At 38.0% G+C, this 16,317-nt stretch overlaps 1 protein-coding gene and 1 pseudogene across 1 annotated transcript; one reads left to right on the forward strand and one right to left on the reverse strand.

Annotated features, from left to right (window-relative positions):
- LOC138046751 (uncharacterized) overlaps positions 1 to 6,903 on the forward strand; it is a 16,885-nt pseudogene extending 9,982 nt beyond the window's left edge.
- A 75-nt stretch (positions 6,904 to 6,978) lies between these two features.
- Positions 6,979 to 13,651, reverse strand: LOC138046752 (uncharacterized). Its single transcript, XM_068893340.1, has 3 exons — positions 13,596 to 13,651; positions 12,393 to 12,411; positions 6,979 to 8,028 (listed from the first exon to the last, which is right to left on the reverse strand). Exons 1-3 carry the CDS (start codon positions 13,649 to 13,651, stop codon positions 6,979 to 6,981), a joined length of 1,125 nt encoding a protein of 374 aa, XP_068749441.1.
- Between the last annotated feature and the right edge of the window lie 2,666 nt (positions 13,652 to 16,317).

Below are 16,317 nucleotides of genomic sequence, written 5' to 3' on the forward strand. Positions count from 1 at the left end.
ACCCGATTCCGCACCAAACCCCTATGGGTGACCCGCTGAAAGTGCACCAATTACGCGGGCATCACCCGCTATAGTACGTACTATAGTACAGGAAATATGATAATAATGGCGGCCCATCGAGCGAAGAGAAAATCGGAGAGTAAAGAATGAATGACATTTGTATTCTAATTCAAACACAGTGTATTACAGGATAACATAGGTAAATATAGACAGTCTATGTAGAATATGCACACATTCCAATGGTAAATTAATCCCCGACGAACAGTATATTTCCACAACATTTCAGTTGAAATACATTTACTACGTTAGCTATCAAAATTTCTGGGAGGAATCGAAAATATAATTTCGCCAAATTGGCATTCGTTGAAGTTCCCTTACTTACGAATGAGTATAAAATTAAAATCAAAGCGTCTTCAGCGTTTCTCTGGCGTATTTCGGTTCGTAAAAGCACATTTATTGGATGCGAGCGATGGAGTCACGTACTATAGTATGTTATTCACCGGGCAGTTTTATGACGGGCAAATTTGTGGGAGGAATCGAAAATATAATTTGGCCAAATTGGCATTCGTTTAAGTTCCCTTACTTCGAAATGTTATAAAATTAAAATCAGAGCGCTTTCAGCGTTCTCTGGCGTATTTCGGTTCGTAAAAGCACATTTATTGGATGGCTATAGCTCGTCACGTACTATAGTACGTTATTCACCGGGCGTTTTAGGACGGGCAAATTTGTGGGGGAAATCGAAAATATAATTTCGCCAAATTGACATTCTTTTAAGTTCCCTTACTTACGAATGAGTATAAAAGTAAAATCAGAGCATTTTCAGCGGTTCCCTGGCGTATTTCGGATCGTAAAACACATTTATTGGGATGGCTATAGCTGGAGTCGCGTACTATAGTATGTTATTCACCGGGCAGTTTTATGACAGGCAAATTTGTGGGGAAAATCGAAAAGAGAATTTTGGCCAAATTGGCATTTTTAAGTTCCCTTGCTTAGGAATGAGTATAAAATTAAAATCAGAGCGTTTTTAGCGGTCTCTGTTGTATTTCAGATCGTAAAAGCACATTTATTGTTTGGCTATAGCTGGAGTCACGTACTATGGTACGTTATCACCGGGCAGTTTTATGACGGGCACATTTGTGGGGGAAATCGAAAATATAATTTGGCCAAATTGACATTCTTTTAAGTTCCCTTACTTACGAATGTGTATAAAATTAAAAACAGAGCGTTTTTTCGGCGTTCTCTGTCGTATTTCAGATGGTAAAAGCACATTTATTGTTTGGCTATAGCTGGAGTCGCGTACTATAGTACGTTATTCACCGGGCAGTTTTTATGACTGGCAAATTTGTGGGGGAAATCGAAAATATAGTTTGGCCAAATTGGCGTTCTTTTAAGTTCCTATACTTAGGAATGAGCATTAAATTAAAATCGAGCGTTTTTGGCGGTTCTCTGTCGTATTTCGGATCGTAAAAGCACATTTATTGGATGGCTATAGCTGGAGTCGCGTACTATAGTACGTTTATTCACCGTGGCAGATTTATGACGGGCAAATTTGTTGGGGAAATCGAAATTATAATTTGGCCAAATTGGCATTCTTTTAAGTTCCTTTACTTAGGAATGAGTATAAAATTAAAATCAGAGCATTTTTTAGCGGTTCTCTGTCGTATTTCAGATCGTAAAAGCACATTTTTTTCATGGCTATAGCTGAGTCACGTACTATAGTACCTTATTCACCGGCAGTTTTATGACGGGCAAATTTGTGGGGAAATCGAAAATATAATTTGGCCAAAGTGGCATTCTTTTAAGTTTCCTATACTTACAATGTCTATAAAATTAAAATCAGAGTGTTTTTAGAGGTTCTCTGTCGTATTTCAGATGGTAAAAGCACATTTATAGGATGGCTATAGCTGGAGTCGCGTACTATAGTACGTTATTCACCGGGCAGTTTTATGACGGGCAAATTTGTGGGGAAATCGAAAATATAATTTGGCCAAATTGGCATTCTTTTAAGTTCCTTTACTTACGAATGTGTATAAAATTAAAAACAGAGATTTTTAGCGGTTCTCTGTCGTATTTCAGATGGTAAAAGCACATTTATTGTTTGGCTATAGCTGGAGTCACGTACTATAGTACGTTATTCACCGGGCAGTTTTATGACGGGCAAATTTGTGGGGGAAATCGAAAATATAATTTGGTTAAATTGGCATTCTTTTAAGTTCCTTTACTTAGGAATGAGTATAAAATTAAAATCAGAGCATTTTTAGCGGTTCTCTGTCGTATTTCAGATCGTAAAAGCACATTTATTGTTTGGCTATAGCTGGAGTCACGTACTATAGTACGTTATTCACCGGGCAGTTTTATGACGGGCAAATTTGTGGGTGAAATCGAAATATAATTAGGCCAAATTGGCATTCTTTTAAGTTCCCTTACTTACAAATGTGTATAAAATTAAAATCAGAGTGTTTAAGAGGTTCTCTGTCGTATTTCAGATGGTAAAAGCACATTTATAGGATGGCTATAGCTGGAGTCGCGTACTATAGTACGTTATTCACCGGGCAGTTTTATGACGGGAAAATTTGTGGGGAAATCGAAAATATAATTTGGTTAAATTGGCATTCTTTTAAGTTCCTTTACTTAGGAATGAGTATAAAATTAAAAACAGAGCGTTTTTTTAAAGCGGTTCTCTGTCGTATTTCAGATCGTAAAAGCACATTTTTTTCATGGCTATAGCTGGAGTCACGTACTATAGTACGTTATTCACCGGGCAGTTTTATGACGGGCAAATTTGTGGGGGAAATCGAAAATATAATTTGGCCAAATTGGCGTTCTTTTAAGTTCCTATACTTAGGAATGAGCATTAAATTAAAATCAGAGCGTTTTTGGCGGTTCTCTGTCGTATTTCGGATCGTAAAAGCACATTTATTGGATGGCTATAGCTGGAGTCGCGTACTATAGTACGTTATTCACCGGGCAGATTTATGACGGGCAAATTTGTGGGAGGAATCGAAAATATAATTTGGCCAAATTAGCATTCTTTAAGTTCCCTTTCTTAGGAATGAGTATAAAATTAAAATCAGAGCATTTTTAGTGGTTCTCTGTCGTATTTCAGATCGTAAAAGCAATTTTTTTCATGGCTATAGCTGGAGTCACGTACTATAGTACGTTATTCACCGGGCAGTTTTATGACGGGCAAATTTGTGGGGGAAATCGAAAATATAATTTGCCAAATTGGCATTCTTTTAGTTCCCTTACTTACGAATGTGTAGAAAATTAAAATCAGAGCGTTTTTAGCGGTTCTCTTTCGTATTTCAGATCGTAAAAGCACATTTATTGGATGGCTATAGCTGGAGTCGCGTACTATAGTACGTTATTCACCGGCAGTTTTATGACGGGCAAATTTGTGGGGGAAATCGAAAATATAATTTGGCCAAATTGGCATTCTTTTCAGTTCCTTTACTTAGGAATGAGTATAAAATTAAAATCAGAGCATTTTTAACGGTTCTCTGTCGTATTTCAGATCTTAAAAGCACATTTTTTTCATGGCTATAGCTGGAGTCGCGTACTATAGTACGTTATTCACCGGGCAGTTTTATGACGGGCAAATTTGTGGAGGAAATCGAAAATATAATTTGGCCAAATTGGCATTCTTTTTAAGTTCCTTTACTTAGGAATGAGTATAAAATTAAAATCAGAGCATTTTTAGTGGTTCTCTTCGTATTTCAGATCGTAAGCACATTTTTTTCATGGCTATAGCTGGAGTCGCGTACTATAGTATGTTATTCACCGGGCAGTTTTATGACGGGCAAATTTGTGGGGAAAATCGGAAATATAATTTGGCCAAATTGGCATTCTTTTAAGTTCCTTTACTTAGGAATGAGTATAAAATTAAAATCAGAGCATTTTTAGTGGTTCTCTTTCGTATTTCAGATCGTAAAAGCACATTTTTTTCATGGCTATAGCTGGAGTCGCGTACTATAGTATGTTATTCACCGGGCAGTTTTATGACGGGGAAATTTGTGGGGGAAATCGAAAATATAATTTGGCCAAATGAGCATTCTTTTAAGTTACCTTACTGAGGAATGAGCATAAAATTAAAATCAGAGCGTTTTTAGCGGTTCTCATGCATATTTCGGATCGTAAAAGTACATTTTTTGGAAAGCTGTGGCTGCAGTCGCGTAGTATAGTACGTACTTATTGACCGAGCAGTTTTATTAGGGGCAAATTTGTGAGAGAAATCGAAAATACATTTAGGCAAAATTGGCATTCTTTTCGTTTATTTTACTGGAAAATGATTTTCACATGGAAATAAAATAAAGCGTTTTGAGCTTTCGGTTTGTTTGTATTTTTGCTTATTAGTTCGCGTTGTCTAGTGAGTTTTCATGCTATGACACTTATATGATGGACAAATGCTAGTAATGGACAAGGAATGTTCGGAAATGGCCGAAATCACGTTTTGATTCGGTAACAGTTTTTATAATTTCTGTGGTTGTAGTACTGGTTTAGACCTGCTTACGTATTGTTGTCACTGTCTGGATAAACACAAATGATTAAGGTTGTCTTGAATCTACGCGAGGAATTTCCGTGATAGAAATCAGGAAATTGTAACTTGATATTGAATTGTACAAATATTACAACGAGCATTAAATTTGCCTCGGAATACGCTAGTTGCTGCAGCATCAGTTATATATCTCACTGTGCTGGTGTGGTTTCTATGTCGACGATGAGGTAAGTGATGTTGGCATGTCATGATCACGGTTTGTGGAATGTGCAACACTGAACAAAGTGTGCTTTTTAATGTGGTGTTTTGTTGTTCAGCAGAGCAAACAAGTCACACCTTAATGGATTCAACCTTTTCTGCAAAGAGTCTGCTGCTTTTGATGGTTGGTTTTTTTTTCTGATTTGAATGTAATAACCGAATGGCAAACGTTGCGAAAGGGTTCTCTTTTAATTTAAAAATATATCCAAATAGGTTTTTTTTTTTCGCCGATTTGCGTCGGTCGAGTTTCACGATCTTAAACGCACGCGGGCTAAAAATCTCTGTTACCCAGTGCTGTGTTACTGAAAAGAGGAAGAAAACTGCCGTTTAACCAACAGTGGCCATGGTATTTTAAATAGACAACTTTCTCTTAAGAAGGCAGGACTTATCCAACGTACAACTTGTTCCAACGGGGTCAAAGATCTTGTATTTGACTCTTACTGAATGGATTGTCTGGTTGGGGTTAGTTTAGGGTTAAGGTTAGGGTTAGGTTACGCAATTAGCCGTAACGCATTTTTCTGTTTATCAAGTGACTATTTTGAAAAAAATCAAAAACCCTGATGAAGGCTTATCAACAGGCTTCATTTTGTCGCTCAGTTATTTGTCAGATTATTTTACAAAGCGCTGCTGATGCGAAAATTCCACAACATCACAGGTGAAACTTGATTTGAGACTAGGTTGACAAGTCTGAAAAATTGGATGTGGTTACAAGGGCTGACAAGTATAAGGAGTCTTCCGCAAACAAATCAATGATTAGACCGACAGATTTTGAAAATCGATTGGAAACTCCTGTTACAAGGAGGAAAAATATGTTTTGGTTTTAATAACAGTAACAAAATAAGAGTATTCCTTTTTACCAAAAATGAACCGTCAAATATCATTCCTTTCATTTAATTCGCAAAATTAGCGTAAGCGAGACAGCTAATTCATGATGAACCTTTTTAAGAGACATTCAACACAGAAAGTGACTAAAATCAATGAAGCGATCTAATGAGCGAAAAAAGTGAGCAATAACCCATATGTTTCATTGCCCAATTGAGCATGGCTCTCATGTCCTTATATGTCAGCGCTCCATACAAATGGAGCCTGATCGCAGGTTTTTTATATGCCGGTAGAGAGAGAAGTGAAATAACGTAGTTTGAAATGCTGTTCATTACGTACCAAATCGTTTTGTACGCAAATCCAATGAAGGTTGACAATGGACGAATTACGTCGTTAGCGTCAGCACTAGCAGTTTAAATTTCTTTCTGAAAGAACTTCTCAGTCCAGTCTCCAGAAAAGTTTCCTTTGCGTCATTATTAAGACTTGTTTATTTCATTTATAGAAACTGTAAGAGAAATGACCCTAATTGACAGGAATGTTTTTCTGGCGTCCATGTGGAAAGAATTGACGGACGAGGAGAGGAGAGAATTTAACAGGAGGGCACTGTCCGAAGATATCATTGTAAAAAAAGAGCAAATCAAAAGAATACTTAAGAAAGTGAAAACCGAGGTAAAATAATTATAGAATGATATTTGAATAATTTACTCCCTCTGTGACAGTTAATAAAACACAATTGAACGGATCCTTTTCTTATTTTTGCGCTTTTTTTCTTGTTTTGAAGTGTGAGAATCTCAAGGATTTAGGGGTTAAATGCCTCTTTATCTGCGACACAGGTAGTGGGAAAATGGATGTGTTTTGGTCACCAAAGAGCAATTCAGTTTGTTGACACCCAAGGTCTGGCCCCTCAATTCTACGCTTATGTGAATGGAGACGGTACGTTCCAGCATTCCTTATACAACTTCAATACTCAGTGAGGTCTGGCGGTAATTTTTCTCCGCTTGTTTTTTTCTTAGGAACACCGAGGGAAGAGAGGGTGAGGGCCCCCCAGTCTGAGAAAGGGGAATTGCGGCGCAAAGTCATTCAATTATTTAACATTAAATATAGTAAGTAACCGCTATTTCTAGATGTCTGCCCAGATACGTCATTCATGACATAAACTGATACGATTCAATCATAGTTATAGTTTAACATCTCCCGTCCTTTAAAACACAGGATCCCTACTACCATTATCATTTCTTTTGTTTTTCTAGGTGAAGCCTGCGGAAAGATTAACAGCAAGGTTCCATACAAGGATGTCGCTAACAAAGTCATTTCCTTGGATGTTTTAAATATGGGAACGATCCCGTTCAAGCACCCGTCTAGCTACGGGGTAGCTAATCTGAAGAAATTATTTCTTTACAAAATCAGATTATTTTCAAAATGAATAGCCCAGCTCCGGCACAGACTCCGATTACTACCATGTCATCATCCACATCATCATCTCCGGTGACTTTTTCCTCATCATCTTGTACATCCACGTCATCATCAGCCTCAATGTCAACTGCATCACCAGTCCCTTCATTCACAGCATCATCATCAACATCATCTTCGGTAACATCCATTTCCACCCCAACATCAGCCACCACATGCGCTGGATCATTAGCCTCAATATCAACTGCACCATCAGCCTCTACATCCACTGCATCATCAGCCTCCACATGCACTGCATCATCATTCTCAATTTCCACTCCATCGTTAGCCACCACATGCGCTGGATCATTAGCCTCAATTTCCACTCCATCATCAGCCTCTACATCCACTGGATCATCGACCGCAATATGCACTGCACCATCAGCCTCTACATCCACTGGATCAGCAACCTCAATACCCACTGCACCGTCAGTCTCCACATCCACTGGATCATCACTCTCAATTTCCACTCCATCATCAGCCACCACATGCACTGGATCATTAGCCTCAATTTCCACTCCATCATCAGCCTCTACATCCACTGGATCATCGACCGCAATATGCACTGCACCATCAGCCTCTACATCCACTGGATCAGCAACCTCAATACCCACTGCACCGTCAGTCTCCACATCCACTGGATCATCACTCTCAATTTCCACTCCATCATCAGCCACCACATGCACTGGATCATTAGCCTCAATTTCCACTCCATCATCAGCCTCTACATCCACTGGATCATCGACCGCAATATCCACTGCACCATCAGCCTCCACATTCACTACATCATCAGTCTCAGTATCCACTGCACCATCAGCCTCCACATTCACTACATCATCAGTCTCAGTATCCACTGCACCATCAGCCTCCACATTCACTACATCATCAGTCTCAGTATCCACTGCACCATCAGCCTCCACATCCGCTAGATCATCTATCTCAATATCAACAACATCATCAGCCTCCACAACCGCTGGACCAACAGTCTCTACGTCGACTGGCCCCTTAAGAAGAGGAAATAGAAAACGGAAGAGAGATGAACAAAGACAGGACACGGACGGACGATGTGCAGCATTCCTCTGTCAGAAAATTCCAGATAGAAAAAAAGTCAAAACCCAGAATTGGATATTTTGTGAAAAATGTGAGAAGTGGTTTCATTTTGAGTGCGTGGGAGTCAGAATAGCTCCCTCTGGAGACTACAATTGTGGCTGCAATGTCCGGGAGATAAACAGATCGTAAGTATTCGAGAATTACTTTGCCGTCTTCTTCCAGGGAACTGCCGGTTAGATATGTAGTATGTTGTGCCCCTTGCTAGTGCCTGTCAATGTCATTCATCTATTAAATTTAGGCTAAGTCCAAGGTTTCAACATACCGTTGCCTTGTTAGCGATTCACAACATCTGACTCGGATAGGTAGACAAGCATACTAAGTGAGTATTCTTGTACCTATGTAGAGAAAATAGCACTGAATCAGCGAAGCAGTATGGGTCACACGTTTCATGCAAGAGACATCTTCAGTGCATTATCCCTATAAGGAACACCACGGTTGTCTTTGATCAATGACTCCATTCCTTGCTACAATTGCCTCATCCTTTTTGGTGGTTGAGTGATGTCTAATACCTTCTACGTTGACTACTCGTCATTTTTAAGGGTTGATACGTAATGTGTGCTTTTTCCCTTACTTGTGTATCAACAGCAGTTTACATTCACGTATTAAATGGAGGTGTGACATTTCCCTTTTTTAATACTGACCATATGGTTTCGTTTTAAACAGGAATTACCCATCAGGAATGTCTTTCATGCAGTGCCCCGAACTTAAAGGTTTAAAGGTAACAACTGTTACCTACAATATTTTATTTTTTACATCAAGATCTCCTTGACGTGTATTAATATTATTGTTATTATTATTGTTACTTTTTTTGATTTTGAATAGAATCATATGAAAGGCATCCTGTTTGGCAATATCACAAGCACCAGACATAGTCTCTTTAATAACAACAAAAGGGTAGAGCTCCTCAACTTGAGTTGTGACTGTACAACGTATTTTTCCTCATCAATGGTAAGTTAATTGGCAAGAAGTGGCAGGAGTACCTAGGTATACTGGATATAACTGGGAGCGCCCAAGTGACGGCCTTGTTGGGAACATCACACATCCTCAGAAAGGTGATGCGTCTCTGAGCTGCGGGAAGGAGCTGAGACGTGGCATAGAACACCCAGCAAGAATTGAAAGCTGGAGAGAATCTCATAATAATAATAAATAATTATTATTATTATTATTATTATTATGATGATGATGATGATGATGATGATGATAATAATAATAAAATTATTACTACTAATAATAATAATGATAGTAATAATAATGATAGTAACAATAATACTAATCATCATCATTATCACAATCGTCATGGTCATCGTTTTTTGTTTTCGTTATTGATTTCATCGCTTTTATTGCATTCTTAGACAAGGAGGCTTACAAACGAATTGAAAGCAGTTTTGCCGGAATTTTGGCCAGATTTCAAAGATAGCAACACCAGGATGATAAGCTACCTACTTTCAGTTCTACTTCCAGAGGTTGGTTTCCTTTATACTATTCTCGTCAAAAGCCCTGATTGACACTTGAACAATAGAACCTACATGCGCGATACTTGTTATTCGTTTCAGGCATTGGTGTACGCCGTAATGGTCAAAGAAGGCTGCTCGAGGCAAGTGGCCGAGCGGTTATTCACAGGTCACCAGAGAAAAGCTAATGCAGTCGACGATACCGACTCCGAAGACGACTGATAGGAAAACTTAAGACATGAATAGAACAATCTGAATAACAAAGCATTGCCCCAAAACATTCTAGTATACGTAGTAAAATGACGCCATCTTGCAAATCCACTATTAAATCTACAGTAATTTGCGATAAAACTATGTAAATTATTCGGGATGTGTCCTTGTTCAGTGTAAGTAATTGTAACTAATTATGCTTCAGTCTAATTAGACAACACTCTCTCTAGAGGGCTAGATCATAGTAAAAGAAAGCTATGCTCGACGCTTAGTCCAAGTTTGAATCTCCCGCGGCTTCGTGGCTTGAGTTCCAAGAAAAGTGACAAATTCCCTCGTGAGTTACCCATATAAATCAGATTTCGAACAAACCTGCCGAAAACGCATGGTATGAATTTCGTTCACAGAAAGTAATCAATCTCGACCCCAGAGCTCTTTTCTTGACCGAGGGAGAGAAGAGCTCTTGGGAACCCTGAAACAAAGTGTCCTCTTATTGGTTTTCGTGGAGAACAATCAAAAGCGTCTCTAATTGGTGCATTCATGTTAGCGCGAGGAGTGAGCAGGCGCCGTAAGGTTCAAATAGCCATTTTTGGCTATAAGAACCCTACAGCGCATGTTCTCCTACACAGAGCTTCCCAGAGCTTTGGGTCGATCCGAGTAATATCACAGGAATTTTCAAAGCGGTATTTAGGTAACACGCATGCGTAATAACAATGCTGAGAGAAGGATTGCGGAATCCATTTGGTCTGTTGTGCCACTTGACCTTTCATTTTATTTAATTATCTTATGAATGATTATCATTCTATGATTTGTATAAGCTAACAAACCACTTTCTATATATTTTAAAGGTCAAGAGAAAATGAGGGGACAGAGAGGGAGGCTCAAGGCGTTGGCCGGGATATGTCATGTCCAAGAAAGTTATTTTTAGACGAGCGGAAGTCTTTGTTCTAGCGGAAGTCTGTCTTCTGAGACGTCCGCATGCAGTCTTGCCTCGCTCTCAGGTTCTTAGTGGAAAGAGAAAATGATGGCGCACGTGGAAGGCTGATGAATATATATTTTCTTTCAAACATCGGACCGAGGTTGGCCTGCATGCGGACGTTTCGGAAGACTTCCGCTCGTCTAAAAATAACTTTCGTGGACATGACATATCCCAAGGGCTGGACCGGGAGCCTCCTTCTCTATCCCCTCATTTTCTCTTGAAAGGTACATTCTTTTTTTAGTTCACCCGCCTTTATAACTGGCGTATTAGCCTTCAAAAGTTACAAATGTATTAACGTTAAATGTAAAATGCAAGTCTTACCAGTGACATACTTGCATTTTCTTAAAAAATTAATTGATAGGAAAAACATGAAAATTTTGTAACATTTGTAATTAGCAAGATATTTAGGTCAATATATAATAGAATCAAATGGACTTCAACTTAACCATAATCTGTTGCCTTCATTGTCCTTTTAAATAAGTAACTACCCAGCGTCCCTGAGGACGAATGCTCAAAACTGTACTTATAATGTTCAATAAAACATCGCACAGAATGCCGAGACAGCATTAATTATTCATAACCGGTTGCCCGGCAAATATAAATACGACCCGGCTTTTGAAAGGCTTTCATCAGGCCACTTTCAATGTATTAAAATTCAACTTGAAAGAGAGGTTTAGGGGACAAAGACCAAGAAAAGTGGATGATATGCTAATATCTTTCATATTCCTTGCAACATGATTCTATTGTTTTTGTCCTCTCTGCCTCTCTATCAAGCTGAATATTGATATTTCGAAAATGGCCTATTAGAGATTAATAGCCCAACTTTGACCTACCAAGCTTAGAAAAAGTCACTGGGAATTCAGTGAGAAGAAAAAAAAGACCTATATCCTCCACACGATGTCGATCCCCAATGAAACAACACGCACTCAAAACCGGGGTCAATTATGGGCATTTAGAAGAATATCCAGCATATCTCATGCCCTCCACGCGATGTCAATCCCCCATTTCAAAAAAAAAATGAAAAACGACGTTAATTATGGGAATTTAGAACTGAGAAAATCAAACATACGTTATACCCTCCACGCGATGTATTCTCCAATTAAACAACATACACTAAAAAGGGGGTCCATTACGGAAAATTAGAAGAAAATTTAACTTATCGCATACCCTCCACGCGATGTCAATACCTCATTAAAAAACACAAAATGAAAAACGGTGTTAATTATGGGAATTTAGAAGGATAATCCAAGATATCTCATACCCTCCACGCGATGGCAATCCCCAATTAAAAAGAAAAACCGGGGTTAATCATGGGAATTTAGAGGATTATTCAATATATGTTATACCCTCCAGGCGATAAAATCTCCAATGAAACAACATACACTGAAAAAGGGATCCATTATTGTAAATTAGAAGAAAATTCAACATATCTCATACAAACAAACGATACTGATCGACAATAAAAAAACATACTTCGAAAAAAGAGGTCAATTATAGGACTTTATCAGAAAATCCAACATATCTCATACCCTCCACGCGATGCCGATTCACAATTGAACAACACACTTTGAAAACAAGGGTCAATTATGGGAATTTGAAGGAAATTTAATATATCTCATACCCTCCACGCGATGTCAATCCTAAAGTAAAAAACACAAAATGAAAAACGGGATTAATTATGGGAATTTAGAAGGAAATCCAAGATATCTCATACCCTCCACGCGATGGCAATCCCCAATTAAAAAAAAACCGGGGTTAATCATGGGAATTAAGAGGATTATTCAATATATCTTCTACCCTCCAGGCGATATTATCTCCAATGAAACAACATACACTGAAAAAGGGATCCATTATTGTAAATTAGAAGAAAATTTAACATATCTCATACAAACAAACGATACTGATCGACAATAGAAAAACTTACTTCGAAAAACGAGGTCAATTATGGGACTTTATCAGAAAATCCAATATATCTCATACCCTCCACGCGATGCGGATTCACAATGGAACAACACACTTTGAAAACAAGGGTCAATTATGGAAATTTTGAAGGAAACTTAACATATCTCATACCCTCCACGCGATGTCAATCCTCAAGTAAAAAACACAAAATGAAAAACGGTAATAATTATGGGAATTTAGACGAAAATTCAACATATCGCAAACTATACACGCGATGCCGATTCACAATAGAACAACACACTTTAAAAAACGGGGTCAATTATGTGAATTTAGAAGGACATCCAACACATGTAATACCCTGCACGCGATGTCAATCCTCAAGCGAAAAACACAAAATGGATTTCCTTCAAAATTCCCGTACTTGACCCCGGGTTGCAGTGTGTTGTTCTATTGTGAATCGGCTTTGCGTGGAGGGTATGACATATGTTGAATTTCCTTTTAACTTCCCATAATTAGCCCTTTTTTTTTTTCCTTTTGTGTTTTTTAGTTGAGGATTGACATGCCGTGGAGAGTATGTGATATGTTGATTTTTTTCTTCTAATTGTCCATAATGCACCCCCTTTTTCAGTGTATGTAGCATCATTGCATAGTACATCGCGTGGAGGGTATAAGATATGTTGAATTTTCTTCTGAATTCCTATAATTGACCCCGTTTTTCAACATATTTTATACCAAACACGCGATGCTGATCGACAATAGAACAACGCTCTTTGAAAAAAGGTGGCAAATTATGGGAATTTATCAGAAAATCCAAGCATATATCTATTACCCTCCACGCGACGTCAATCCTCAAGTAAAAAACACGAAATGAAGAACGGGGTTAATTATGGTAATTAAGAAGGAAAGTCAACATATGTTATACCCTCCACGCGATGTAATCTCCAATGATGCAACATATTGACTGAAAAAGGGGTCCATTATGGAAAATTAGCAGAAAATTCATGTTGTTCAGTGTGTTGTTCTATTGTGAATCGGCTTCGCGTGAAGGGTATGAAATATATGTTGAATTTCCTTTTAAATTCCCATAATTAACCCCTTTTTTCATTTTGTGTTTTTTAGTTGAGGATTGACATGCCGTGGTCACATATGTGATATGTTGATTTTTTTCTTCTAATTGTCCATAATGCACCCCCTTTTTCAGTGTATGTAGCATCATTGCAGAGTACATCGCGTGGAGGGTATAAGATATGTTGAATTTTCTTCTGAATTCCTATAATTGACCCCGTTTTTCAACATATTTCATACCAAACACGCGATGCGGATCGACAATAGAACAACGCTCTTTGAAAAAAGGTGGCAAATTATGGGAATTTATCAGAAAATCCAAGCATATATCTATTACCCTCCACGCGATGTCAATCCTCAAGTAAAAAACACGAAATGAAGAACGGGGTTAATTATGGTAATTAAGAAGGAAAGTCAACATATGTTATACCCTCCACGCGATGTAATCTCCAATGATGCAACATATTGACTGAAAAAGGGAGTCCTTTATGGAAAATTAGCAGAAAATTCATGTTGTTCAGTGTGTTGTTCTATTGTGAATCGGCTTCGCGTGAAGGGTATGAAATATATGTTGAATTTCCTTTTAAATTCCCATAATTAACCCCTTTTTTCATTTTGTGTTTTTTAGTTGAGGATTGACATGCCGTGGTCACATATGTGATATGTTGATTTTTTTCTTCTAATTGTCCATAATGCACCCCTTTTTCAGTGTATGTAGCATCATTGCAGAGTACATCGCGTGGAGGGTATAAGATATGTTGAATTTTCTTCTGAATTCCTATAATTGACCCCGTTTTTCAACATATTTCATACCAAACACGCGATGCGGATCGACAATAGAACAACGCTCTTTGAAAAAAGGTGGCAAATTATGGGAATTTACCAGAAAATCCAAGCATATATCTATTACCCTCCACGCGATGTCAATCCTCAAGTAAAAAACACGAAATGAAGAACGGGGTTAATTATGGTAATTAAGAAGGAAAGTCAACATATGTTATACCCTCCACGCGATGTAATCTCCAATGATGCAACATAAAAAGGGGTCCATTATGGAAAATTACCGGAAAATTGATGTTGTTCAGTGTGTTGTTCTATTGTGAATCGGCTTCGCGTGAAGGGTATGAAATATATGTTGAATTTCCTTTTAGATTTTCTGATAAATTCCCATAATTTGCCACCTTTTTTTTAAAGAGCGTTGTTCTATTGTCGATCCGCATCGCGTGTTTGGTATGAAATATGTTGAAAAACGGGGTCAATTATAGGAATTCAGAAGAAAATTCAACATATCTTATACCCTCCACGCGATGTACTCTGCAATGATGCTACATACACTGAAAAAGGGGTGCATTATGGACAATTAGAAGAAAAAAATCAACATATCACATACTCTCCACGGCATGTCAATCCTCAACTAAAAAACACAAAATGAAAAAAGGGGTTAATTATGGGAATTCAAGCATATATCTATTACCCTCCACGCGATGTCAATCCTCAAGTAAAAAACACGAAATGAAGAACGGGGTTAATTATGGTAATTACGAAGGAAAGTAAACATATGTTATACCCTCCACGCGATGTAATCTCCAATGATGCAACATATTGACTGAAAAAGGGGTCCATTATGGAAAATTACCAGTTCAGTGTGTTGTTCTATTGTGAATCGGCTTCGCGTGAAGGGTATGAAATATATGTTGAATTTCCTTTTAAAATCCCATAATTAACCCCTTTTTTCATTTTGGTGGTTTTTAGTTGAGGATTGACATCGCATGGAGTGTATGCGATAGGTTGAAATTTTTCTTATAATTTTCCATAATTCACCACCTTTTTCAGTGAATGTTGTATCATTGCAGATTCCATCGAGTGGAGGGTATGATATGTTGAATTTTATTCTAAATTCCCATACTTAACCCCTTTTTTTCATTTTGTGTTTTTTAGTTGAGGATCGCCATCGCGTGGAGTGTATGCTATAGGTTGCATTTTCTTCTTAGTTCACATAATTGACCCCGTTTTTCAAAGTTTGTTTTTCTATTGTTAATCGGCATCGCGTGAAGGGTATGAGATATGTTGAAAAACGGGGTTTATTATGGGAATTTTAAAGAAAATTGAATTTTTTTAAAATATGGGCTTGACATCTTGTGGAGCGTATGCGATATGTTGCATTTTCGGGTAATTTTCCATAATGGACCCCACTTTTTAGTGTATGGTGTATCATTGGAGATTACACCGCATGAAGGGTATAAGATATGTTGAATTTTCATCTAAATTCCCATAATTGACCCAGTTTTTCATTTTGTGTTTTTTAATTGGCCATTGGCATCACGTGGAGCGTATGCGATATGCTGGATTTTCTGATGAATTCCCTTAGTTAACCCCGTTTTTCAAAGTGTGTTGTTCTATTGTCTATCAGCATCGCTTGTTGGGTATGCGATATGCTGGATTTTCTGATGAATTCCCTTAGTTAACCCCGTTTTTCATTTTGTGTTTTTTACTTAGAATTGACATCGCGTGGAGGGTATTAGATATGTTGGATTTCCTTCTAAATTCCTATAATTGACCCCGTTTTCCAAAGTGTGTTG

Source organism: Montipora capricornis, chromosome 4, assembly GCF_036669925.1.
Source record: "Montipora capricornis isolate CH-2021 chromosome 4, ASM3666992v2, whole genome shotgun sequence".
NCBI classification, from domain to species: domain Eukaryota; kingdom Metazoa; phylum Cnidaria; class Anthozoa; order Scleractinia; family Acroporidae; genus Montipora; species Montipora capricornis.

Bases quoted from the DNA above. Each gene is read 5' to 3' on its own strand.
- LOC138046752 (XM_068893340.1), bottom strand. From the start codon at position 13,651: ATGGACCCCTTTTTCAGTCAATATGTTGCATCATTGGAGATTACATCG.